Here is a 27,934-nt window from a genome sequence, read left to right as displayed (position 1 = left end):
AACATTCGCGGGACTGTGTTGCTGCCAGTGCCCATAGACTGCATCTGGGTGCCAACCCGCCCCAGAAAATGTTCACACAGTCGTGTAGCAGCAGCAGCATTTCAGGAATTATGGAAAATCTCAACACACATCTGGCGCCAGGCTTCACCTTTAACGACCTTGTTCCAGCACCAGTGAATGTGGTTGTTCTCCGGAGTCTGCTGGTGCCTTTGTCTGTGGGGGGGTCACACAGCCTCTACCAAGTGTCCTCCCAGTAGGGGAACCACCTGTACCCTGGGGCCCTTGGGCACCCGGACCTCATTTTGCTCCTGGGGATTTGCCCTTCCCAGCAGAGCACCGCCAGATGTTGAGCTGCAGAGTTTCAGACTCTGCACTCCCCCTGTGTATAGAGTCTTAGTGGAATTTAAACTCTCTCCTTTTTCCCTTTTAATTTCAGTCCCTGTGACTGTTTCCACTTTTCCACTTTCTCTCCAGCTGATTTTTGGGGCGGGGGTTGCTTTTCCCGTGCTCTTTCCCCTGCTGTCTCCGTCCTCTCTCCACAAGTAAAAACAGCTTCCTGCCCTCTGCGGCTTCCCTCTCCCCCAGTTCACCTCCTCATGCCACATACCTGCTACGTTCTGTGGTTCAGGTTGTGCAGATTGTTGTGTTAATCCTCAAATCAGGTTTCTAGGTGTGCAGGATGGTTTTGTGTTGATCTGGCTGTATTTCATGGACGCAAGATGCAAAAAAAACTTCCATGTGTTCTGCCATCTTGGTTCTTCCCCTCATTCTAGCAATTTTTTGGTGGAGTCCTGCATTTTCTACGTAGAATGACATATCATCTACAAATAATATAAGTTTGACTTCTTCCATGCGAATTTGGATGGCTTTTATTTCTTTTTGTTATCTGATTGCTGAGGCTGACTCCCATTACTGTGTTAAATAGTAATGGTGAGAGGGCCATCCTTGTCTTGTTCCTGACTGTAGGGGAAATGTTTTCACTTTTTCCCCATTGAGGATGTGGGTTTTCGTATCTTGCCTTAATGATATTTGGGTATGTTCTATCTGTTCCTACTTTGTTGAGGGTTTTTATCAACAGTGGATGCTGTATTTTGTCAAATGCTTTCCCTGCATCTATTGACAGGATCATATGGTTCTTATCCTTTCTTTTATTAATGGGGTATATCACGTTGATTGATTTGTGAATGTTGAACCAGACCTGCATCTCAGAAATAAATCCCACTTCATCATGGTAAATAATTCTTTTAATGTACCATTGAATTTGATTTGCTAGTATCTTCTTGAGAATTTTGCATCCAGGTTTATCAGGGATGTTGGCTGGTAATTCTTTTTAGTGGAGTCTTTGTCTGGTTTGGGAATCAGTGTAATGCTGGCTTTGTAGAATGAGTTTGGAATGTTTTTTTGAAACAGAATTTTTTTTCCAAACAGTTTGATAAGAATAAATATTACCTCTTTTTTAATGGTGGTTGAATTCCCCTGGGAAGCCATCTGGACCAGGACTGTTATTTATTGTGAAATTTTTGATTAGTGATTCAATTTCTTTGCTGGTTATGGGACTGTTCAAATTTTCTATTTCTTCCTGTTTGAGTTTTGGTAGTTGTTGAGTTTCTAGGAATTTGTCCATTTTTTTCCAGATTGCCCATTTTTTTGCCATATATGTTTTCAGAGTATTCTTTTATAATTGTTTGTATTTCTGTAATGTTGGTTGTTATTTCTCTTCTTTCCTTAGTGATTTTCTCTATTTGGGTCATTTTTCTTTTTGATATGTTTGGCTCGGGGGTTTATCAATTTTGTCACTTGTTTCAACAACCAGCTTTTAGTTTCATTTATCTGTTGAACGTTTTTTTTTTTTTAAATATCATTTATTTCTGCTATAATCTTTATTAATAATTTTTTTTCTTTTGCTGGGTTTAGGCTTTATTTTCTGTTCTTTTCTAGCTCCTTAAGGTGTAAGGTTAGGGTCTGTATTTGAGACCTTTCTTGGTTCATGAGATAGGACTGAATTGCAATATACTTCCCTCTTAGGACTGCATATGCTACATCCCATAGTTTTGGACTGCCGTGTTTTTATTTTCGTTGGCTTCCCTGTAATTTTTTATTTTTTAATTTCCTGGTTAGCCCATTGATTCTTTAGTAGGATGTTTTTTAACCTTTGTATATTTGAGGGCTTTCCAAATTTTTTCTTGTGGTTGACTTCAAGTTTCATAGTGTTGTCACTGAAAATATGTATGGTATGATCTCTGTCTTTTTTTTAAAAAAATTTAATGTTTTATTTTTGAGAGAGAGAGAGAGACAGAGCAAGAGCAGGGGAGGGGTGGAGAGTCACACACACAGAGAATCCGAAGCAGCCTCCAGGTTCTGAGCTATCAGCACAGAGCCTTCGTGGGGCCCAAACTCACAAACCATGAGATTATGACCTTAGCCAAAGTTGGACATTTAACCAACTGAGCCACCCAGGTGCCCCTGTTTTATTTATTTATTTTTAAAAAATGTAATGTTTTTATTTATTTTTGAGAGAGAGACAGAGAGATAGAGCATGAGCGAGGGAGTGGCAGATGGAGGGAGACACAGAATATGAAGCAAGCTCCAGGCTCTTAGCTGTCAGCATAGATACGGATGTGGGGCTCAAAATCACGGACCGCGACATCTTGACCTGAGCTGGAGTTGGACACTTAGCCCACTGAGCCCCCCAGGCATCCCATCTATGTTTTTATACTTCTTGAGGGCTGATTTGTGACCTAGCATGTGATCTATTCTGGAAAATGTTGCATATGCTCTTGAAAAGAATATGTATTGTGCTTCTATAGGATAGGATGTTCTGAATATATCTGTTAAGTCCATACGGTCCAGTGTGTCATTCAAAGCCATTGTTTCCCTGTTGACTCTCTCTTTAGATGACCTTTCTATTGCTCTAAGTGGGATGTTAACATCCCCAATTATTATTGTGTTATCACCAGTGTGTTTTTTTACGTTTCCCATTGATTTATATATTTGGGTGGTCCCATGGTGGTGGCATAAATATTTACAATTATTAGATCTTCTTGATGGATAGACTGTATTGTCACAGTCTTTGTTTTAAAATCTAGTTTATGTTTAATACATATGGCTATTCCAGCTCTCTTTTGGTAACCATTAGTATGATAGATGGTTCTTCATCCCCTCGCTTTCTATCTGCAGTTGTCTTTAGGTCTACAATGAGTCCCTTGTAGGCAGCATATAGATAGATGGATCTTGCATTTCTTAACTCTTCTGATACCGTATCTATGTCTTTTGATTGGGGCATTTAGTTCATTTACATTCAGATTATTGAATGATACAAATTTAGTGACATTTTATTACATGTAGAGTTGTCAATTCTGGTGATGCTGTCTGGTCCTTTCTAGTCTTTGTTGCTTTTGGTCTTTTTTTTTTTTTTCCCCTCCACTCAAATAGTCCTCCTCAGAATTTCTTGTATAGCTGGTTTTGTGGTCACAAACTCCTTTAGTTTTGTTTGTCTGGCAAAGTCTTAATCTTTTCCTCTATTTTGAATGACAGCCTTTCTGAATAGTGCATTCTTGGCTGCATATTTTTTCCATTCAGCACGTTGATTATATCTTGCCATTCCTTTCTGCTCTGCCAAGTTTCTGTGGACAGATCTGCTGCCAATCTGATGTGTCTTCCCTTGTTAGGGAAGGTTAAGGACTTTTCCCCTTTCTGCTTTCCAGATTCTTTTCCTTGTCTGTGTATTTTGTGAATTTTACTATGGTATGTCTTGGTGGTTCCTAGGTTTTGTTGGATTTGATGGAAGTTATCTATGCTTCCTGGATTTTGATGTCTGTGTCCTTCCCCAGATTAGGGTAGTTTTCAGCTATAATTAGCTAACACAAACCTCCTGCCCTTTTTTCTCTCTCATCATCTTCAGGAACTCCTGTGATTTGAATATTACTACATTTTAAAAAATTGCTGATGTCCCGAAGTCTGCCTTTGTGACCTCTGATCTTTGTTTTCCTCTTCTTTTCAGCTTCATTATTTTCCACAGTCTTATCTTCTATCTAGTGAATCGCTCCTCTGCTTCATCCATCCTTTTTTGTATTGCTTTGATTTGGGTTTGCATCTCGGTTATAGTATTGTTGATTTTGGCCTGACTAGATTTTAGTTCTTTTATCTCTGCAGAAAGGGATTCTCTGGTGTCTTCTATGCTTTTTTCAAGCCCAGCTAGTATCCTTCTAATCATTGTTTTTAATTTAATGGTTTAAAGTAAATTTAGTTCACACATCTTACTTATATCTGCATTGATTGAATCCCTGGCCATTATTTCTTAGTGTTCTCATCATTTTAAAGTGCATAATACAGGGGCATCTGGGTGGCTCATTTGGTTGAGTGTCTGACTCTTGATCATGATCAGGTCATGATCTTGCAGTTTGTGAGATCGAGCCCCACCTGGGTCTCTGCACTGAGAGCATGGAGCCCTGCTAGTGCTCTCTCCTTCTCTCTTTCAAAATAAATAAATATATATTAAAAAAATAAAGTGCAGAATACAGTGGTTAGAATATTCACAAGTTCTGCAGCCACTAGCACTATCTGGTTTGAGAACAGTTTCACCACCGCAGAAAGCAACCCTGTACCCATTAGCAGTCATTTCCCATTCTTCCTGCCCTCCATTCCCTGGCAAAAGCTAATCTACTTTATATATGGATTTGCCTATTCTGGACATTTTATATGAACGGATTCATATAATATGTTTTCTTGATGTTTATTTACTTTGAGAGGGATTGTGCAGCATTAGCTGGGGAGGGGCAGAGAGAGGTAGAGAGAGGATCCCAATCAGGCTCCGTGCCATCAGTGCAGAGCCTGACACAGGGCTTGAACTCATGAACCATGAGATCATGATGTGAGCCAATGTCAACATTCAGACACTTAACCGACTAGGCCACCCAGGTGCCCTCAATATGTTTTTTTAAATGAATGGATTCTTTCAATTAAAATAATGTTTTGAAGGTTCATCCATGCTGTAGCTTGTATTAGTACTTTTATCTTTTTAAAAAATTTTAAATGGTCATAAAATAACATGTAACATAAACTTTACTGTTTTATTTATTAAGTGTATGGTTCAATAGTGATAAGTACATTCACGTTGTTCTGTAACCAATCTTTATAACTTTTTTATCTTGCGCAACACACACTTTGCCCATAAAACAATAACTCCCCTTTCCCTTATTCCCAAACAACTACCATTCTACCATTTGTATCTCTGAATTTGATTTTTATAGGTACCTTATATAAGTGAAATCAAAAAGTATTTGTTACCTTATTGTGGCCAGCTTATTTCACTTAGTACAGTATTCTCAAGCATCATCCATGTTGCAGCATATATCACAGTATACTTCTTTTTTAAGGCTAAATAATGTTCTGTATGCATACACCACATTTTGTTTATTTCTTCATCCATCATTGAACACTTGGCTTACTGGAACCTTTTGCAATTGCAAATGATGGTTCTGTTTTGAACATGAGTGTACAAATATTTCTTCAGTCCCTGCTTTAAATTCTGTTGGTTATATACCAGAAGTGGAATTGCTGGATGGTATGATAGGCTGTGTTTAACTCTGAGGAACTGCCAAATAGTTTTTCATAGTGGCTGTATCACTGTACATTCTTTTTTTTTTTTTAATTTAAAAACTTTTTAAAATGTTTATTTTTGAGAGAGAGAGAGCGAGTGCACAAGTGGTGGAGAGGCGGAGAGAGAGGGAGACAGAATCCAAAGCAGGCTCCATACAGTCAGAACAAAGCCCAACATGAGACTCAAACCCATGAATCATGAGATCATGACCTGAGCCGAAGTCAGATACTCAACTGACTGAGCCACCCACGTGCCCCTTAAAATTTGTTTTAACGTTTGATTATTTTTGAGAGAGAGAGAGGGAGGGAGGGAGGGGAGGAGGGCGGGCAGAGAGAAAGGGATAGACAGAATCCGAAGTAGGTTACCGGCCTTGAGCTGTCTGCACAGAGCATGAGGTGGGGCTCAAACTCAGGAACCATGTGATCATCTGAGCCGAAGTCAGATGCTTACCCAGGCACTCGTAACATTCTTACCAACAGTACATAAAGACTCTGCTTTCTCTACATCCTCACCAGCACTTGTTCGTTTCTGGATTTGTGGGAGTGGGAGAGGCTACTAGCCATCCACATGACTGTTAGGTGCTTTTTTTTAAATTAATTTATTTCAATGGAGACCAAGAGAGAGAGAGCAGGGGAGGGGCAGAGAGAAAGGGAGAGAAAGAATCCCAAGCAGGCTTCACACTGTCAGTGTGGAGCCCACCATGGGGCTCAAACTCACAAACCATGAGATCATGACCTGAGCTGAAACCAAGGGTTGGAGGCTTAACCAACTAAGCCACATGGTTGCCCTGTTAGATGCTTTCTTACTGCAGTTTTTATATGTGTTTTCCGTAATGGCTAGTTATGTTGAGCCTCTTTTCGTGTGCTTTTGTGTGCTCTGAGTTAAAGGAGACAGTTCCTTTCTGTTAGGCAGCCCCCAGAAAAGTCAGAACATTGCAAGCAATTTTAATTCTTTTTTTTAATGTTTATTTTTAAGAGAGAGAGAGAGCGAGAGAGAGCGAGAGCGAGCAGGGGAGGGGAAGAGAGAGAGGGAGACACAGAATCTGAAGTAGGTTCCAGGCTCTGAGCTGTCAGCACAGAGTCCCACGCGAGTCTCAAACTTATGAACCACGAGGTCATAACCTGAGCTGAAGTCAGATGCTTAACTGGCTGAGCCACCCAGGTGCCCTGCAAGTTTCATTCTTTGCCATCATTCCTGGGGAAGGAGCTGAGAATTGGGTAGGTTCCTGCTGATCCCATTGAACCAAGTTGGAAATGGGGTGCAGCAAGTGTGAGCAAAAAAATGACAAAATATCCTGTCAATTTAAATGTGATTGTTGGTTAGGTGTTCCCTTGGTTGTTGCAGTTCCTTAACTGGTTTATGGAGTTTTCCAAAAGTTACTTTTTACCACATGCTTTGTATTCTGTGTTTCTGTGGGAGAACAAGAGTCCTGAGCTTCCCAGTCTCATCTGGCTACTTTATTACCTTTTTTTTTTAAGTTTATTTATTTATTTTTGACGGGGGGGGGGGGCGGAGAGTGAGCGAGTGCACACACAAGCAAAGGAGGGGCAGAGAGAGAGAGAGAGAGAGAGAGAGAGAGAGAGAGAGAGAGAGAATCTGAAGCAAGCTCCAGGCTCTGAGCTGTCAGTGCATTGCCGGATGCGGGGCTTGAACCCACAAACCGTGAGATGATGACCTGAGCTGAAGTCATGATCCACCCAGAATCTGAGCCACCCAGGCACGCCTACTTCATTACTTTTAATGGGTGAATAATATTTCATTGAGCATATAAATCCACACTTTGCTTGTTTATTTACCATCTCTTGATAGATATTTGGGTTGTTTCCATTTTTTGGATATCGTAACTAATGCTGCTATGAACATTTGTACACAATTTTTGCACAGTCATATATTTTCATATTTATAGGAATATACCTATGAGTGGAATTGCTTGGTTATTTTGTAATACTATACTTACCTTTCTAAGGAACTGTCAACTTTTTTTCCACAGTGGCTCATCATTTTACATTTCCACCAGCAGTGTGCAGAGTTCCAATTTCTGCACATTTTCATGAACATTTATTATTTTTGGTTTTTTGATTTTAGCCAACCTAGTGTGTGTGTGGTGGCATCTCATTGTGATTTTGATTTACTTTTCCAAATGACTAATAATTTTAATTTTAATTTTTAGTTTTAAGCATTTTCACATGTGCTTACTGGCCATTTGTATATGTTCTTTGGAGAAAGACCTGTCTAAATGCCTTTTCCAATTTTTAATTGTGTGGTCTTTTTTATTGTTGATTTGTAACAGTGCTTTCTTTATATATTCTGGGTGTAAGACCCATGTCAGATATGTGATTTACAAATATTTTCTCCCATTCTGTGGTTATCTTTTCACTTTCGTGACAGTATCTATTCATGCACAAATGTTTTTAATATTGATGAAGTGTAAGTTATCTGTTTTTAATTTGGTTGTGGTTTTGGTGTCATATTTAAGAATCCCATCGCCTAATCCAATGTTATAAAGATTTATGGCTATTTTCTTTGACAGGTTTTATAGTTTTGGCTCTTATATGGAGGACTTTGATCCTTTCTTTCCCTATAACCTTTATGAAACCTTACCTAAGCTTCTAGGTTTAAATGTTTAGATAGTTATCAGTATTCTCTAGTATAGATATTGTAGTCATAAAAATATGTGCATACTGTCATATATAGAGATATAGAAATATTTTTATTATAATGTTTTTATAATGTATATATACACACATATATATGTATGTGTGCGTATTCACACACATGTTTGATTATTTCCCTTAGAGCAAATTACTAAAAGTGACATTGTGGGTCCAATTTGTATAATTTTATTTTTTTTTAATTTTTTCTTTAACGTTTATTTATTTTTGAGACAGAGAGAGACAGAGCATGAATGGGGGAGGGTCAGAGAGAGGGAGACACAGACTCTGAAACAGGCTCCAGGCTCTGAGCTGTCAGCACAGAGCCCGACGCGGGGCTTGAACTCACGGACCGCGAGATCATGACCTGAGCCGAAGTCGGACGCTTAACCGACCGAGCCACCCAGGCGCCCCATCAACTTGTATAATTTTAAAACTTTTGTCATATGTGTTGTCATGTTTTTGCTTTCCCCCCCCATGTTTTTCTTAAATTCCAGTTAGTTAGCATACAGTGTAATATTAGTTTCAGATGTAGAATTTAGTGATTCATCACTTATACAACACCCAGTCACAAGTGCCCTCCTTGATACCCATCACCCATTTAACCCATCCCTCCACCCACTTCCTCTCCTGTAACCCTCAGTTTGTTCTCTGTAGTAAAGAGTCTGTTTTCTGGTTTGCCTGTTTTTTTCCCACTTTGTTCATCTGCTTTGTTTATTAAATTCCACATATGAGTGAAATAATATGGTATTTGTCTTGCTCTGAGTTAATGTTGCTTGCATGGTACTCTATAGCTCCATCCATGTCATTGCAAAGGCAAGATTTTATTTTTTCTTATGGCTGAGTAATATTCCATTGGGTGTATGTGTACACACACACACACAGTCCCCCCACACACTCTTCTTTGTCCGTTCATCAGTGGAGACACTTAGGCTTTTTCCATAATTTGGCTATAATTGATAATGCTGCTATAAACATCAGGGTGGATGTATCCATTCAAATCAGTATTTTTGTATCCTTTGGACAAATACTTATTAGTTCAATTGCTGGATCTTAGAGTAGTTCAATTTTTAGCTTTTTAAAAGTTTATTTATTTTTAGACTAAGAGAGTGCAGGAGTGGGCGTGGGGCAGAGAGGGACAGAGAGAGGATCCAAGCAGAAAGAGGATCTGATCCAGAGCTCGGCCAGTGAACCATGAGATCATGACCTGAGTTGAAATGATGAGTCGGACACTCATCTTACTGAGCCACTGAGGGGTCCCCTATTTTTAACTTTATGAGGAACATACATATGGTTTTGGAGAGTGCTATACCAGTTTGCTTCACACCAGCAGTGTAAGAGGGATCCCCTTTGTCCACATTCTTGCCAATAACTGTTTCTTAGGTTGTTAATGTCAGCCATTCTGAGTGGTGTCAGGTTATATCTCATTGTAGTTTTGATTTGCATTTTCACGATGATGATGAGCATCTTTTCATGTGCCTGTTGGCCATCTGTATGTTTTCTTTGGAAAAATGTCTATTCATGTCTTCTGCCTGTTAACTGGATTAAGTTTTTGGTGTTGAGTTTTATAAGTTCTTTATACATTGTTGGATAGTAACCCTTTATCAGATGTGTCATTTGCATATATCTTCTCCCATTCTAATGGTTCTCTTGGCTCTGTTGCTGGTTTCCTTCACTGTTCAGAATCTTTTTATCTTGATGAGATCCCAATAGTTTATTTTTGTTTTTGTTTCCCTTGCCTCAGGAGATATATCCAGTAAGAAGTTGCTAAGGCCAGTGTAAAAGATGTTACTGCCTGTGTTTTCCTCTAGGATTTTGTTGGTTTTCTGTCTCACATTTAGGCCTTTAATTGATTTTGTATTTGTTTTTGCATATGGTGTAACAAGGTGGTCCAGTTTCATTCTTCTGCATGTTGCTGCCCAGTGTTCCCAGCACCATTTGTTGAAGAGGCTGTCTTTTTCCCATTGGATAATATTTCCTGCTTTGTTGAAGATGAGTTGACCATTTAGTTGTGGGTTCATTTCAGTTTTTTTTTTATCTGTTCTATTGATCTGTGTGTCTGCTTTTGTGTCAGTATCATACTGTCTTGATCACTTCAGCTTTGTACTCTAACTTCAAGTCTGGAATCGTGGTGCCTCCAGCTTTGCTTTTCTTTAAAAAAGTTTATTTAATGTTTATTTATTTTTGAGAGAGAGAGCAAGTGTGCGAGCAGGGGAGGGGCAGAGAGAGAGACAGAATCTGAAGCAGGCTCCAGGCTCTGAGCTGCCAGCACGAAGCCTGATGTGGGGCTCCAACCCATTAACGGTGATACCATCACCTGAGCCAAAGTCATACGCTTAACCAGCTGAGCCACCCAGGTACCCCTGCTTTTCTTTTCTTTTTTTTTTTAATTTTCTTTTTTAAAATTTACATCCATGTTAATTAGCAATGCAACAATGATTTCTGGAGTAGATTCCTTAGTGCCCCTTACCCATTTAGCCCATTCCCCCTCCCACAACCCCTCCAGTAACCCTTAGTTTGTTCTCCATATTTATGAGTCTCTTCTGTTTTGTCCCCCTCCCTGTTTTTGTATTATTTTTGTTTCCCTTCCCTTAATGTTCATCTGTTTTGTCTCTTAAAGTCCTCATATGAATGGCTATGTGTCTGTCTCTGACTAATTTCACTTAGCATAATACCCTCCAGTTCCATCCACGTAGTTGCAAATGGCAAGGTTTCATTCTTTTTGATTGCTGAGTAATACTTTATCCAATATGTCATTTGCAAATATCTTCTCCCATTCTGTCGGTTGCCTTTTAGTTTTGCTGATTGTTTCCTTTGCTGTGCAGAAGCTTTTTATTTTGATGAGGTCCCAGTAGTTCATTTTGGCTTTTGTTTCCCTTGCCTCCAGAGACATGTTGAGTAAGAAGTTGCTGTGGCCAAGATCAAAGAGTTTTTGTCTGCTTTCTCCTCGAGGATTTTGATGGCTTCCTGTCTTACATGGAGGTCTTTCATCCATTTTGCGTTTATTTTTGTGTATGGTGTAAGAAAGTGGTCCAGGTTCATTCTTCTGCATGTCGCTGCCCAGTTTTCCCAGTACCACTTGCTGAAGAGACTGTCTTTATTCCATTGGATATTCTTTCCTGCTTTGTCAAAGATTAGTTGGCCATACATTTGTGGGTCCATTTATGGGTTCTCTATTCTGTTCCATTGTTCTGAGAGTCTGTTCTTGTGCCAGTACCATACTGTCTTGATGATTGCAGCTTTGTAGTATAGCTTGAAGTCTGGGATTGTGATGCCTACTGTTTCGGTTTTAATTTTCAAGATTGTTTTGTCTATTTGGGGACTTTTCTGGTTCCATACAAATTTTAGGATTATTTGTTTTAGCTCTGTGAAGAATGCTGATGTTATTTTGGTAGGGATTGCATTGACTGTGTAGATTGCTTTGGGTAGTATCAACATTTTAACAATATTTGTCCTTCCTATGCAGGAGCATGGAATCTTTTTCCATTTTTTTCCATTTCCATTGTCTTCTTCAATTTCTTTCATCAGCTTTCTATACTTTTCAGTGTATAGATTTTTCACTTCTTTGGTTATATTTATTCCTACGTATTTTATCGTTTTTTGCGCAACTATAAATGGGATCTATTTCTTGATTTCTCTTTCTGTCGCTTCATTGTTGGTGTATAGGAATACAACCAATTTCTGTGCATTGATTTTATATCCTGCAACTTTGCTGAATTCATGAATCAATTCTAGCAGTTTTTTGGTGGAATCATTAGGGTTTTCCATATAGAGTATCATGTCATCTGCGAAGAGTGAAAGTTTGACCTCCTCTTGGCCGATTTGGATGCCTTTATTTCTTTGTGTTGTCTGATTGCAGAGCTAAGACTTCCAATATTATGTTGAATAACAGTGGTGAAAGTGGACATCCCTGTTTTGTTCCTGACCTTAGGGGGAAAGCTCTCAGTTTTTCCCCATTGAGGATGATATTAGCGTTGGGTCCTTCATACATGGCTTTTATGATCTCGAGGTATGCTCCTTCTATCCCTACTTTCTTGAGGGTTTTTATCAAGAAAGGATGCTGTATTTTGTTAAATGCTTTCTCTGCATCTATTGAAAGGATCATATGGTTCTTGTCCTTTCCTTTATTGATGTGATGAATCAGGTTAATTGTTTTGGGGATATTAAATCAGCCCTGTATCCCAGGTATAAACACCACTTGGTTGTGGTGAATAATTTTTTTAATGTATTGTTGGAGCTGCTTGGCTAATATCTTGTTGAGGATTTTTACATCCATGTTCATCAGGGAGATTGGTCTGTAATTCTCCTTTTTAGTGGCGTCTCTGTCTGGTTTTAGATCAAAGTAATGCTGGCTTCATAGAGTTTGGAAGTTTTCCTTCCATTTCTATTTTTTGGAACAGCTTCAAGAGAATAGGTGTTAACTCTTAAATGTTTGGTAGAATTTGCCTGGAAAGCCATCTGGCCCTGGACTCTTGTTTTTTGGAAGATTTTTGATTACTAATTTGATTTCCTTACTGGTTATGAGTCTGTTCAAATTTTCTGTTTCTTCCTGTTTCAGTGTTGGTAGTGTATATGTTTCTAGGAATTCGTCCATTTCTTCCAGATTGTCCATTTTATTGGCATATAATTGCTGATAGTATTCTCTTATTATTGTTTTTATTTCAGCTGTGTTTGTTGTGATCTCTCCTCTTTCATTCTTGATTTTATTCATTTGGGTCATTTCCTGTTAGTTTTTTATCAAACTGGCTAGTGGTTTATCAATTTTGTTAATTCTTTCAAAGAACCAGTTTCTGCTTTCATTTCATCTGTTCTGTTTTTTTTTTTTTTTTTTTTTGGTTTCGATAGTATTAATTTCTGCTCTAATCTTTATTATTTCCTGTCTTCTGCTGGTTTTGGGTTTTATTTGCTGTTCTTTTTCCAGCTCCTTAAGGCGTAAGGTTAGGTTGTGTATCTGAGATCTTTCTGCCTTCTTTAGGAAGGCCTGGCTTGCTATATACTTTGCTCTTATGACAACCTTTGCTATGTCTCCGAAGTTTTGGGTTGTGGTGTTACCATTTTTATTGGCTTCCATATACTTCTTAATTTCCTCTTTAACTGTTTTATTAGCCCATTCATTCTTTAGTAAGATGTTCTTCATTCTCCAAGTACTTGTTACCTTTCCAAATTTTTTCTTGTGGTTGATTTCGTGTTTTATAGTGTTGTGTTCTGAAAATATGCACGGTATGGTCTTGATCTTTTTGTACTTGCTTAGGGCTTATTTGTGTCCCAGTATATGGTCTTTTCTGGAGAATGTGTCATGTGCACTGGAGAAGAATGTATATTCTGTTGCTTTAGGATGAAATGTTCTGAATATATTTATGTCCATCTGGTCCAGTGTGTCCTTCAAAGCCATTGTTTCCTTGTTGGTTTTTTGATTAGATGACCTGTCCATTGCTGTAAGTGGGGTGTTGAAGTCTCCTACTATTATGGTATTACTATCGATGAGTTTCTTGATGTTTGTGATTAATTGATTTATATATTTGGGTGCTGCCACATTTCGCACATAAATGTTTACAATTCTTAGGTCTTCTTGGTGGAAAGACCCCTTGATTATGATATAATGCCCTTCTGTATCTCATGATTCAGTCTTTATTTTAAAGTGTAGATTGTGTGATATAACTATGGCTACTCTGGCTTTCTTTTGTTTACCATTAGCATGATAGATGGTTCTCCATCCCCTTATTTTCAATCTGAAGGTGTCTTTAGGTCTAACGTGGGGCTCTGGTAAACAGCGTATAGATGGATCTTGTTTCCTTACCCATTCTGTTACTCTATGTCTTTTGATTAGAGCATTGAGTCCATTGACGTTTAGAGTGAGTACTGAAAGATATGAATTTATTGGCATTATGGTGCTTGTAGAGTTGGAGTTTCTGGTGGTGTTCTCTGGTCCTTTCTAATCTTTGTTGCTTATGGTATTTATTTATTTATATATATATTTTCATCTTTTCTCCCCTCAGAGAATACCCCTTAAAAATTTCTTGCAGGGCTGGTTTAGTGGTCACAAACTCCTTTCATTTTTGATTGTCTGGGAAACTTTTTCTCTCTCCTTCTATTTTGAATGACAGCTTTCCTGGATAAAGAATTCTTGGCTGCATATTTTTCTGATTCAGCACAGTGAATATATCCTGCCACTCCTTTCTGGCCTGCCAAGTTTCTCTGGATAGGTCTGCTGCAAACCTAATTTGTCTTCCCTTGTAGGTTAGGGACCTTTTTTCCCTTGCTGCTTTCATGATTCTCTCCTTGTCTGAGTATTTTGTGAATTTGACTATGATATGCCTTGTTGATGGTCAGTTTTTGTTGAATCTAATGGGAGTCCTCTGTGCTTCCTGGATTTTGATGTCTGTGTCTTTCCCCAGGTTAGGAAAGTTTTCCGCTATGATTTGCTCACATAACCCTTCTACACCTATTTCTCTTCCTTTTCTGGGACCCCTAGGATTCTGATGTTGTTCCTTTTTAATGAGGCACTGATTTCTCTAATTCTTAAATTGTGCTCTTTTGCCTTAATCTCCCTCTTTTTTTCTGCTTCATTATTCTCTATAAGTTTGTCCTCTATATTGCTGATTCTCTGTTCTGCCTAATCTGTCCTTGCTGCCACTGCATCCATCCGTGATAGGAGCTCAGTTATAGCATTTTTAATTTCATTATGGCTATTTTTTATTTCTTGTATTTCTGCAGAAAGGGATTCTAATCTATTTTTGACTGCAGCTAGCATTCTTATTATCATGATACTAAATTCTGGTTCAGACATCTTGCTTGTATCTGTGTTGGTTAAGTCCCTGGTTATTGTTTCTTTGTTTTCTTTATTTTGGGGTGAATTCGTTCGTTTTGTCATTTTGAAGGGAGAAGAGGAATTGATGAGGTACAAAAATTGAAATTCAATTAAAAAATATTAAAATTAAAACATTAAGCACACACACACACACACACACACACACACACACACACACACACAATTGACTACATGATGCTAGATCCTAGGTGTGTTTTGGTCTCGGTATCAAAAGTGGTTTGACAGATTAGAGATTAAAAGGGGGGGAAGAAGAAAAAAGTAATTGTTTGAGAGTTTGAAAAAATGAATACACTTAGAGTAAAATGAGGTGATGGGAGTAAAATAGAATTGGAAAAAATAATACACAAAAGTAAAGAATATAGTAGAAAAAAATTAAAGAAAAACATTTTTAATATTTTTAATAACAATTAACAATAAAAATGATTTTTTCTCTTTCTGTATTCAAGAAAAAGAAAAGAAATGAAAAAGAAAAAAGAAAAGAAAAAAAGGAAATCGTTTGAAAATTTGAAAAAGTGAATACACTGTAGTAGGCTAAAAAATGTGATGGAAGTGAAATAGAATTTGAAAAAATTTACATAAAAGCAAAAACTGTAGTTAAAAAATTAAATGAAAATATTTGTAATAGAAATTGAAAGTAAAAGTGAAGTTTTTCTGCATTCAAGAAAAATAAATGAAAAAGCGATTAAAAAAAAAAGGAAATTGTTTGAAAATGTGAAATGGTGAATATACTCAAGCAGACTAAAATAAATTATGGAAGTAAAATAGAATTTCAGAAAGTTTACACAGAAGTAAAATACATAATAATAAAAATTAAAGAAAAATATTTTTAATAAAAACTGAAAACAAAAATGAATTTTTTCTTTTTCTTTAAATCTGTGGTTTAGGTTATGCAGATCGTTGTGTTAATCCTCCAGTCATTTTTCTAGGTGTGTTGGTCTGGCTATACTTCATGGACGTGAGACACACAAAAAACTTCCATGCTTTTCTGACATCTTGGCTCCTCCCCTGCCCCTGCTTTTCTTTTTAAAGATTGTTTTGGCTCTTTGAGGTCTTTTGTGGTTCCATACAAATTTTAGGATTGTTTAGTCTAGTTCTATGAAAAATACTGTTGGTATTTTTATAAGGATTGCATAAATATGTAGATAGCTTTGTGTGTAGTGTAGACATTTTAACAATATTTGTTCTTTCAACCCGCGAGCATGGAATGTTTTTCCATTTCTTTGTGTCTTCTTCAATTTCTTTCAGAAGTGTTTTATCATTTTCAGAGTACAGATACTTCACTCCTGTGGTTAGGTTTATTCCTGGGTATCTTATGGTTTTTGGTTCAATTGGAAGTGGGATTGACTCCTTTATTTCTTTTTCTGCTTCTTCATTATTGGGGTATAGAAATGAAAGAGAGTTTTGCATATTGGTTTTGTATTCTGCAACTTTACTGAATTTGTTATCATTTGTAACAATTTTTTGGTGGAGTCTTTTATGTTTTCTATATAGCATATCATGGCATCTGTAAGCAGTTAATGTTTGACTTCTTCCTTGCTGATATTGAAAGCCTTTTATTTTTGTTTGTTAGCTTATTGCTAAGGCTAGGACTTCCACTAGTATGTTAAATAACAGTGTAGAGAGACTGGACATCCCTTTCTTGTTCTTGACTGTACAGGAAAAGTTACCAGTTTTTTACTATTGATTTTATTAGCTTTGGGTTTTTCATATATGGCCTTTATGATGTTGAGGTATGTTCCATATATATCTACTTTGTTGAGGTTTTTTATTAAGATTCAGTGCTGTGCTTCATCAAGTACTTACTCAGCATCCATTGAGAGGATTATATGATTCTTATCCTTTCCTGTATAAATGTGGCAAATCATGTTGACTGATTTATGAATATTGAACCACCCTTGCAGCACAGGAATAAATCCCATCTGATTGTGTTGAATGATGTTTTTTAATGTACTGTTGGATTTTTTTTACTACTTTTGTGTTGAGAACTTTTGCAGCCGTCTTTATCAGGGACATTTGCCTGCAGTTGTCTTTTTTAGTGGAGTCTTTTATCTAGTTTGGAATCAGGGTAATGTTGGCCTTATAGAATGAATTTGGAAGTTTTCCTTCCATTTCTATTTTGTATTAGTTTGAGAAGAATAGGTATTAACTATTCTAATAAATGTTTATTTATTTTTGAGATTGAGAGAAAGCAGGGGAGGGGCAGAGAAAGGGAGACAGAGGATCCAAAGCAGGCTCTGTGCTGACAGCAGAAGCCTGATGCGGGGCTTGAACTCATAAACTGTGAGATCTTGACCTAAGCGAAAGTCTGACACTTAACTGATTGAACCACCCAGGCCCCTTAACTCTTCTTTTAACGTTTGGTAGAATTCCCCTAGGAAGCCATGTGGCTCTGGAGTTTATTTTGTTGGGAGGTTTTTTTTTTTTTTTAATTTTTTTAATGTTTGTTTATTTTTGAGAGAAAGAGAGAGAGACAGACTGTGAGTGGGGGAGGACCTGAGACAGAAGGAGACACAGAATCGAAGCAGCTCCAGGCTCTGAGCTGTCAGCACAGATCCAGACGTGGGACTGGAACTCACAAACCGTGAGATCATGACCTGATCTGAAGGTGGACGCTCAACCAACTGAGCCCCCCAAGCGCCCATGTTGGGAGGTTTTTGACTACCAATTTCAATTTCATTGCTGGTTATCAGTCTGTCGAAATTTTCTTTTTCTTCCAGTTTCAATTTTGTAGTTTGTATGTTTTCTCGGAATTTATCCATTTCTTCCATATTTCCCAATTTGTTTGCATAAAGTTTTTCATAATATTCTCTTATAGTTTGTATTTCTGTGGTATTTGTGGTTATCTCTCCTGTCTCATTTGTGATTTTATTTATTTGGGTCTTTTTTTTTTTGATATGTCTGGCTAGGAGTTTATCAGTTTTATTAATTTTTTTCAAAGTACCTGCTCCTGGTTTCATTGATTTGTTTGTTCTTCTACTATTGATTTTGATTCTGCGTCATTTATTTTTTGTGTAATTTTTATTATTTCTCTTCTGCTGCTGCCTTTTGGCTATGTTTCTTGTTCTTTTTCTAGCTCCTTTCCATGTAAGGTTAGGTTTTGTCTTTGAGAATTCCTTGCTTCTTGCAGTAGGCTTGTCTTGGTATACACTTCCCCTCTTATGACTGGTTTTACTGTATCCCAAAGGTTTTGGATTGTCCTGCTTTCATTTTCATTTGTTTCCACGTATTTTTTAATTTTCTTTAATTTTCTACTTGACTTAGTCATTCTTTAGAAGGATGTTCTTTAACCTCTTTGTATTTGTAGTCTTTCCAAATGTTTTCTTGTGGTTTACTTCAAGTTTTATGGTATTGCGGTTAGAAAAGTTGCATGGTATGATCTCAATCTTTTTGTACTTCTTGGGGCCTTATTTGTGACCTAGTATGTGATCTTTTCTGGAGTATGTCCCATGTGCTCTCAAAAAGGAGGTGTATTGTGTTGATTTAGAATAAAATGTTCTGCATGCATTTGTTAAATCCATCTGGTCCAGTGTGTCATTCAAAGCCATTGTTTCCTTGTTCATTTTCTGCTTAGGTGTTCTGTCCATCATTGTTAAGTGGAGTATTTAAGTCCCCTACTATTATTGTATTATTATCAATAAGTTCCTTTATGTCTGTTATTGTTTTATATATTTGGGTGCTTTCATGTTGGGGGCATAAATATTTACAATTGTTAGATCTTTTTGGAGAGACCCCTTTATTATGGTATAATAACCTTCTTCATCTCTTCTTAAAGTCTTTTGTTTAAAATCTAGTTTGTCTGATATACATATAGTGACTCTGGCTTGCTTTTGACGTCCATTTACAAGATAAATATTTACCTATCCCCTAACTTTCAATGTGCAGATGTCCATAGGTCTATCATGAGTTTCTTGTAGGCAGGTTATAGATCGGTCTTGTGTTTTTATCCATTTTGGTACCTTATGTCTTTTGATTGGAGTATTTAGTCCTTTTATATTCAGCGTGATTATTGATAGATATGAATTTAGTGCCGTTTTATTACTTGTTTTGTCATTGTTTTTGGATATTTTCTCTGTTCCTTTCTTATCTTTGTCTCTTTTGGTCTTCCTTTCCCACTTGAAGAGTCCCTTTTAATATTTCTTGCAGGGTTGCTTTAGGTGTCATGAACTCATTTAGTTTTTATTTGTCTGGGACGTTCTTTATCTCTCATTTGACTCTGAATGATGGCCTTGCTGGATGGAGTAGTCTTGTTGGCAGATTTTTCCCATTCAGCTTTGAATATATCATGCCACTCCTTTCTGGCTTGCCACGTTTCTATGAAGGGATTTGCTACTACCCTTATGCATCTTCCCTTGTAAGTTAGGGACTTCTTTTGTCTTGCTGCTTTTATGATTTTTTTCTTTATTACTATATTTTGTGAATTTAATTATGATATGTCTTGGTGTTCTGCTTTTGTTGATTTTGATGGGAGTTCTCTGTACCTCTTGGATTTGTATGTCTGTTTCCTTCCCCAGATGATGAAAGTTTTCAGCTATTATTTTCTCAAATATACCTTTAACTCTCTTTAATCTTTTTGTGGGGCTCTCATGATACATGTAATGTATTATTACATTTGATGGTGTCACTGAGTTCCCTATGCCTGATGCCATGATGTATCATTCTTCTTTCTCTCTTTTGTTCAGATTCATTATTTTCTGTAATTTTATCTTCTTCCTCTTTTTTTTTTTTTTTTTTTTTTTAGAGAGAGCATGCGAGTAGGGGATAGGGGCAGAGGTAGAGAGAATCTTAAGCAGGCTCCACACCCAGTGAAGAGCCTGACATGGGGCTCAATCCCATGACTCTGGGATCATGAACTGAGCTGAAATTAAGAGTCAGACACTCAACCAACTGAGTCACCCAGGCGACCCCCATAATTCTATCTTCTATATCATTTGTTCATTTGTCTACTTCTTCCATGCTTGTGGTCATTACATCCAGTCTGTTTCAAATCTCATTTATTTCTGTTTTAATTTTTGAATGATTGTTTTTAGCTCTTTTATTTCTATGGTAAATGTGTTTGTGATATCTTCCATGTTTTTCTGAAGTCCAGCCAGTAACCTATGATTGTTGCTTTAAATTCTGCATTAGGCATATTATATCTGTTTTGATTAGATCTCTGGCTTTGACCTTTTCTTGTTGTTTCTTTTGGGATAAATTACTCTGTGTAGACATTTTCTTTATGTCTTTATCTTTTTCTGTGTGTTAGAAAAGCCTGTTAGGTTTCCTGTTCCTGAGTAATGGCTTCATGAAAAAGAGGTCATATAATGTCTAGGACTCGGAACTTCAGGAAGTGTCTTTGCTTTATTCCTCAGTTTAGTCATCTGCAGAGGTTCTCCTTCCCTGCAGTGGGTAGTGTTGGGACCTTGGCCAGAATGTGCTGAGTTTTAAGTAGGTGTACTGTTGTCTGCTTTCTCAGAGAGACCTGATAGTATTTCCACTAGAACTAAAGCTTTGCAGAGCTCTGTGGTCAGTAGATGTGTTGCATGAATCGGTGTTTACTGGTCTTTTGGTCTCAGACACTTGTCTGAGAAAAGCAGTACCAGCAGAGCACAGGGGGATAGGACTTGGTGTAAGCAGGTTAAGCAGCCAATGTTGGTGCCATGTTGTTTCCTGAAGTTGGTTTATACTGAGGGTGGGGAGGGAAATGGCACCAGCCAGTTGGAGTCCATGCTGGCTCGTCTGAGGGAAGCCCTTCTAGAAGAGCGAATAATTTCCACTCGTGCATAGTAGGTGTTTTTCAGATCTCTGTTTTCACACTGTCTTTTCCCGGGTTGCTTGCCTGCCTGGAGCAGTGCAGTGCCCTTTCATCTCTATCACAGCCAATCCTGCTACTTTAAACTCAAAACTTTCTTGAGGGAATGGTGCCCACTTGGTCTTTTTGCCTTATAAAGCAATGCCACCTCTCACAAATGCATTCTAAGAAGAGTGAACAGTGTCTCCCTATGCACAGATTGCACTGTTTGTGGAACAAACAGCAACAGGGTTGCTTGCCTGCCTTCTGTCCAGGAGTAGGACTGTGCACTCCAGTCTCTAATCTAGCCAAGCCCACCAACCTTTAATACTCCAGTCTTTGATTCCACTGGTTGCAAAAACTCATGAAAATCAGCTCCTCTCATTTTCCCACCAGTGGCTTTGGGGGATGTGTTTTTCTTGTGTGTATCTCTTTGCAATCCAGTGTTTCTGCAGCACACACAGTCGGTCTCTCCCCCAAACCACACCTCAGAACTGCCTACTTTCTTCAGTGTGGCCTCTTCTCTCTTTTTACTTGTGGCGTTTGTTTTATCAGTTCTCAGGTCAATTTCTTAGGTATTCAGAATGGTTTGACAGTTATTTACCTGTCTTTGAGGGACAAGGTAAGCCTAGGGTCCCTGTCTATAGCCATTTTCTCACTTTTTCAACAATAAATTAGTGAGCAGTCTGTTAGCCAGAACATTATCTATCTGTATGTCTGTCTGTTTTAAGGGGATTTTGATCCATTTTGAGTTAATTTTTATATATGATGTAAGATAGGGGTCCAACTTTATTCCTTTGCATGTAGATAACTACTAGTCTCAGTACCATTTATCTAAAAGATGTTGTTTTACCTGTTGCATTGTCTTGACACCTTGTGGAAAATCAGTTCATCACAAATGTGATGTTTTATCTGGACTCACATTTTTCTTTCATTGATATGTGTGTCTGTTATTTATGCCAGGAATGTACTGTCTTAAAATATGTAACTTTATACACCGATTTCTAAGCCCAAAGTACTTTTTTTTGCCAAAAGTTGTTACTATTTTCTTTGTTTGTAAGCTCATTTTAAGAAACCAGCATCTAGCTTTTATAATCTGCCTTTTTTTCTAAGAGATGATGAATATTTTTTGTTTGTATGTTGGCTATTTATATTTCTAAAGGCATCATCCATCTTATGACTCATGCCAAACCTCTCCTCTGAATAACTTAAATTGTTAATTATTGGATTCGAAGTAAGGGTTATCCTTTTTGAACCTAGTGAAGAGTTTTTGCTTTTTGTTTTTGTTGTCTTTTTTAGGAATGTACACAAAGGGAAATCAGTTCTAAAATAGTATCTAATTAGGGGTACCTGGGTGGCTCAATCAGTTAAATGTCCGACTCTTGATTTTGGCTCAGGTCATGATCTCGTGGTTGTGAGATTGAGCCCTGGGTTGGGGTCTGCACTGGGCGCGTAGTCTCCTTAAGATGATCTGCCTTTCCCTCTGCTCCTTTCCAACTCAAGCACACTCTCTCTCTCAAAAAAATTAAAAAGTAAAATAGTATATAATTAATTTAAGGAAATTCCTGAAATATTTTATTTTTCATTTTAAATGTTCTTTAGGTCTGCAAAGAAAGCAGAGTTGGAAGAAAATCAGCGGAGTTATAAACAGAAAAAGAAAAGGCGACGCATTAAGGTTCAAGAAGACTCATCCAGTGAAAACAAGGTAAATGACATTTATTCTGTGCTTGAATCATAACTGGCACCATAGACTATAGTAAATATGTTACTACCTCTTTGCATCCCATTCATTAATTTAATTTTACTGGTTTATTTATATTTTAATACTTTTGTGGAAAGATTGACTTATTGATATAAATATGCAGTAATATTAATAATATTTGCAGTAATATAATAATAAATAGCAGTAATATGATATAGTATCAATTTTTTTTTGTTCCTTAACTAAATCTGATGGAAATTTTAAGTTGTACTTTGTTATTTTACATTCTTGGAGCTATAGAGTTGATGAGAAGTGTTCTGTTTTCTGAAGACATAAAACATTTTATCCTGAATAATGACTCATGTGTGAGTAAACTTCTTCTAGCAATGATGTTAGCCAATTGAAATTTCTTTCATGTAATCAGGGTTATGTAAGTACAAGTTCTCTGTAATATGTTTCATTCTGTCAACACTAGGCTCCCAGATGGGGGGGGGTTCATTTGTTTTTAAATGAAACTTTTAACCATTTCTGAGTGTACATTTCAGTGGTCTTAATTACATTCACAATTGATAACTCTGTAATTAGCCCCTGGTAACTTCTTCCAGTTTCTGTGTTTGTGAATTTGTCCAATTTATATACTTCATATAAGTGAAATCATACAATATTTGTCTTTTTGTGTCTGGCTTATTTCACTGACAATGTTTTCAAGGCATGTCCATGTTGCAGCATGTATCAGAATTCCTTTCTTTTTAAGGCTAAATAATATTCTCTTTATGTACATATCACGTTTTGTTTATCCATTCATTTGTTGATGAACATTTGGGTTGTTTCCATCTTTGGGTATTTTGAATAATGTCATAAATGTGGGTATAGAAATATTTGAGTACCTGCTTTTAATTTTGGTTATAATCTGAGGTATGGAATTGCTGGGTCATGTGGTAATTCTATATTTAACTTTTTGAGGCACCATCACACTGTTTACCCAGTGTACTAGGCTTCCAATTTTTCTACATCTTCACCAACACTTCTTATTTTTTATTTTAAAAATATTCATCCTAATGGGTGCAAGATAGTATCTTATTTGTGGTTTTTATTTATTTACTTATTGAAAAATGTTTTAATGTTTATTTTGAGAGGGAAAGAGAGAGAGAGAGAGCAGGGGAGGGGCATAGAGAGACGAAGACAGAATCTGAAGCAGACTCCAGGCTCTGAGCTGTCATGTCAGCACAGAGCCCAGCACGGGGCTCAAACTCACAAGCTATGAGGTCCAGACCTGAGATGAAGTCTAATGCTTAACAAACTGAGCCACACAGACACCCCTGTGGTTTTGATTTAAATTTCCCTAATCACAAGTAATATTGAACATCTTTTCACAGGATTATTGGATATTTCTGTATCTTGGGAGAAATATCTGTTCCAGTCCTTTACCTCCTTTTCTGGGTTGTTTTCAATTAATGCTCTTCCTTTTTGCAAAGTATAATTTTAAAGCTCTTCAGTATGTTTTGTTTTACTTTTTCTTGTTAAATTAATTATTGGAATGTGAAATGGATAAATTAGACAATTTTGTGGTATTTACCTCTCATCGTTTAAATTCCATAGAGTAATTCTGAAGAAGATAAAGATGAAGAGGAAGAGGAAGAGGAAGAAGAAGATGAAAATGATGATTCCAAGTCTCCTGGAAAAGGCAGAAAGAAAATTCGAAAGATTCTTAAAGATGATAAGCTAAGAACTGAAACACAAAATGCTCTTAAGGAAGAGGAAGAGAGGCGAAAACGTATTGCTGAGAGGGAACGTGAACGAGAAAAATTGAGAGAGGTAAGCCAGTTTTTAATAATGATTTCAAAAAATATGACTCATGTATGTATATATATATACATATATATCTCAGTATTTTTTCATGTATGTATATATATACATATATATCTCTGTATTTTAAGAACAGAATGTTGTAATCACTACAGATTTTTAGTTATGGTTGCTTTTCCCTATTAGTATTTTATGCAAATTAAGATCTTCATTAGGCCATATTAATATAATTAGGTACATGGAAAGATTTGAAATTCTTGAATGATCACCAAAGTGACTGTGTTTTATATGAAGTAGAAAAATGTTTAAAGATTATTGCTCAAATTCATAAAGTATTTTAAATTTTTAAAAAAACCTTTTTTGATTATAAGTTTTCAAGCAGATATACAGGCAAAGGGAATAGTATTATAAATCTTCATGTACCAACAACAGTTACCAACTTCAGCAGTTACAACACATGGCCAGTCTTGTTTCATCTATTCTCTTACCTTCATATTATTTTGGAGAAGTCTCAGAAATCATATCATTCTGTCTACATATACTTCAGAGTATATTGTCAAAAGATAAGTACCGTTTAGACATTATTATGGTATCCTTTTTGTGCTTAAAATTTGACTTTGCATAGTATCATCAAATACCTAGTTAACATTCCACATTTCTTCATTTCCCTCACAAACATATTAGTGTTTTTTAAAAATTGTTGGTATGTATCAGGATCTTAAGAATGCTTTACTACATGTTCTTTGCATTTAAAAGTTATACCTTGTAAATCTATTTTAAATCTGGAAATTTTCCTTTTTCTCTTTCCATTTTTTTTTTCTTTCTTGGAGTACATTTGTTGAAAAAGCTAGATTATTCATGTAGAATTTCCTATATTCTGAGCTTTTCTTGTTGCATTTCTGTGGTATATTTTCACTGGCTCCTGTATGCGCTATAAACTGTTGGATGTAGAGATCTGATCAGTTTTAGATTCAGTTCTTTTTTTGGCAAAAATACTCATGGATGGTAATATACACCTCTTCTTGCATCTCACTTTTCAGTACTTCAGAGTGTTCTTATCTCTTTTTGTGATGTTACTTAAATTGTATTTTAAAAATTTAAACAATAATCATTAGGTAAATAGACATTAATATTCTATATTATTATTTTCTTCTGATCCCTATCAGTATATATACAGGTGTTTCACATAACTGCGGTCACTATATGTGGTATATGCTGTATTTTCCTCTCCTGTTTATTTCATATAATTTAAATGTATATTAACATGTTCCATGTACTTTTAATTGGTTAATAATGTTTCTTTTCTTTTTTTTTTCAATATATGAAATTTATTGTCAAATTGGTTTCCATACAACACCCAGTGCTCATCCCAAAAGGTGCCCTCCTCAATACCCATCCCCCACCCTCCCCTCCATCCCAACCCCCATCAACCCTCAGTTTGTTCTCAGTTTTTAAGAGTCTCTTATGCTTTGGCTCCCTCCCACTCTAACCTCTTTTTTTTTTTTTTCTTTCCCCTCCTCCATGGGTTTCTGTTAAGTTTCTCAGTTTCCACATAAAAGTGAAAACATATGGTATCTGTCTTTCTCTGTATGGCTTATTTCACTTAGCATCACACTCTCCAGTTCCATCCACATTGCTACAAAGGGCCATATTTCGTTCTTTCTCATTGCCATGTAGTACTCCATTGTGTATATAAACCACAATTTCTTTATCCATTCATCAGTTGATGGACATTTAGGCTCTTTCCACAATTTGGCTATTGTTGAGAGTGCTGCTATAAACATTGGGGTACAAGTGCCCCTATCCTGTAGGGTACTCCTGTATCCCTTGGGTAAATTCCTAGCAGTGCTATTGCTGGGTCATAGGGTAGGTCTATTTTTAATTTTCTGAGGAACCTCCACACTGCTTTCCAGAGCGGCTGCACCAATTTGCATTCCCACCAACAGTGCAAGAGGGTTCCCGTTTCTCCACATCCTCTCCAGCATCTATAGTCTCCTGATTTGTTCATTGTGGCCACTCTGACTGGCGTGAGGTGATATCTGAGTGTGGTTTTGATTTGTATTTCCCTGATAAGGAGCGACGTTGAGCATCTTTTCATGTGCCTGTTGGCCATCCGGATGTCTTCTTTAGAGAAGTGTCTATTCATGTTTTCTGCCCATTTCTTCACTGGGTTATTTGTTTTTCGGGTGTGCAGTTTGGTGAGCTCTGTATAGATTTGGATACTAGCCCTTTGTCCGATATGTCATTTGCAAATATCTTTTCCCATTCTGTTGGTTGCCTTTTAGTTTTGTTGGTTGTTTCTTTTGCTGTGCAGAAGATTTTTATCTTCACGAGATCCCAATAGTTCATTTTTGCTTTTAATTCCCTTGCCTTGGGGATGTGTCGAGTAAGAGATTGCTACGGCTGAGGTCAGAGAGGTCTTTTCCTGCTTTCTCCTCTAGGGTTTTGATGGTTTCCTGTCTCACATTCAGGTCCTTTATCCATTTTGAGTTTATTTTTGTGAATGGTGTGAGAAAGTGGTCTAGTTTCAACCTTCTGCATGTTGCTGTCCAGTTCTCCCAGCACCATTTATTAAAGAGACTGTCTTTTTTCCATTGGATGTTTTTTCCTGCTTTGTCAAAGATTAGTTGGCCATACGTTTGTGGGTCTAGTTCTGGGGTTTCTATTTCCGTTCCATTGGTCTATGTGTCTGATTTTGTGCCAATACCATGCTGTCTTGATGATGACAGCTTTGTAGTAGAGGCTAAAGTCTGGGATTGTGATGCCTCCTGCTTTGGTCTTCTTCTTCAAAATTACTTTGGCTATTCGGGGCCTTTTGTGTTTCCATATGAATTTTAGAATTGCTTGTTCTAATTTTGAGAAGAATGCTGGTGCAATTTTGATTGGGATTGCATTGAATGTGTAGATAGCTTTGGGTAGTATTGACATTTTGACAATGTTTATTCTTCCAATCCATGAGCAGGGAATGTCTTTCCATTTCTTTATATCTTCTTCAATTACCTGCATAAGCTTTCTATAGTTTTCAGCATACGGATCTTTTACATCTTTGGTTAGATTTATTCCTCGGTATTTTATGCTTCTTGGTGCAATTGTGAATGGGATCAGTTTCTTTCTTTGTCTTTCTGTTGCTTCATTGTTAGTGTATAAGAATGCAACTGATTTCTGTACATTGATTTTGTATCCTGCAACTTTGCTGAATTCATGTATCAGTTCTAGCAGACTTTTGGTGGAGTCTATCGGATTTTCCATGTATAATATCATGTCATCTGCAAAAAGCGAAAGCTTGACTTCATCTTTGCCAATTTGGATGCCTTTGATTTCCTTTTGTTGTCTCACTGCTGATGCTAGCACTTCCAACACTATGTGAAACAACAGCGGTGAGAGTGGACATCCCTGTCGTGTTCCTGATCTCAGGGAAAAAGCTCTCAGTTTTTCCCCATTGAGGATGATGTTAGCTGTGGGCTTTTCATAAATGGCTTTTATGATCTTTAAGTATGTTCCTTCTATCCCGAATTTCTCAAGGGTTTTTATTAAGAAAGGGTGCTGGATTTTGTCAAAGGCCTTTTCTGCATCAATTGGC

The 27,934-nt window shown here is 37.1% G+C and overlaps 1 protein-coding gene across 9 annotated transcripts in view; it reads left to right on the top strand.

Annotated features, from left to right (window-relative positions):
* The window catches only part of ATRX (ATRX chromatin remodeler), a 320,378-nt gene that overhangs the window by 135,666 nt on the left and 156,778 nt on the right, over positions 1 to 27,934 (top strand). For all 9 annotated transcript variants that reach the window (XM_058712606.1, XM_058712608.1, XM_058712607.1 and 6 more), the window contains 2 exons: positions 22,449 to 22,551; positions 24,148 to 24,363. In XM_058712606.1, coding sequence (XP_058568589.1) covers positions 22,449 to 22,551; positions 24,148 to 24,363 — 319 coding nt within the window. The remainder of the gene's footprint in view (positions 1 to 22,448; positions 22,552 to 24,147; positions 24,364 to 27,934) is intronic.

This window comes from Neofelis nebulosa, chromosome X (genome assembly GCF_028018385.1).
Source record: "Neofelis nebulosa isolate mNeoNeb1 chromosome X, mNeoNeb1.pri, whole genome shotgun sequence".
Classification (NCBI taxonomy): domain Eukaryota; kingdom Metazoa; phylum Chordata; class Mammalia; order Carnivora; family Felidae; genus Neofelis; species Neofelis nebulosa.
This window is presented reverse-complemented; position numbering and strand designations above follow the sequence as displayed.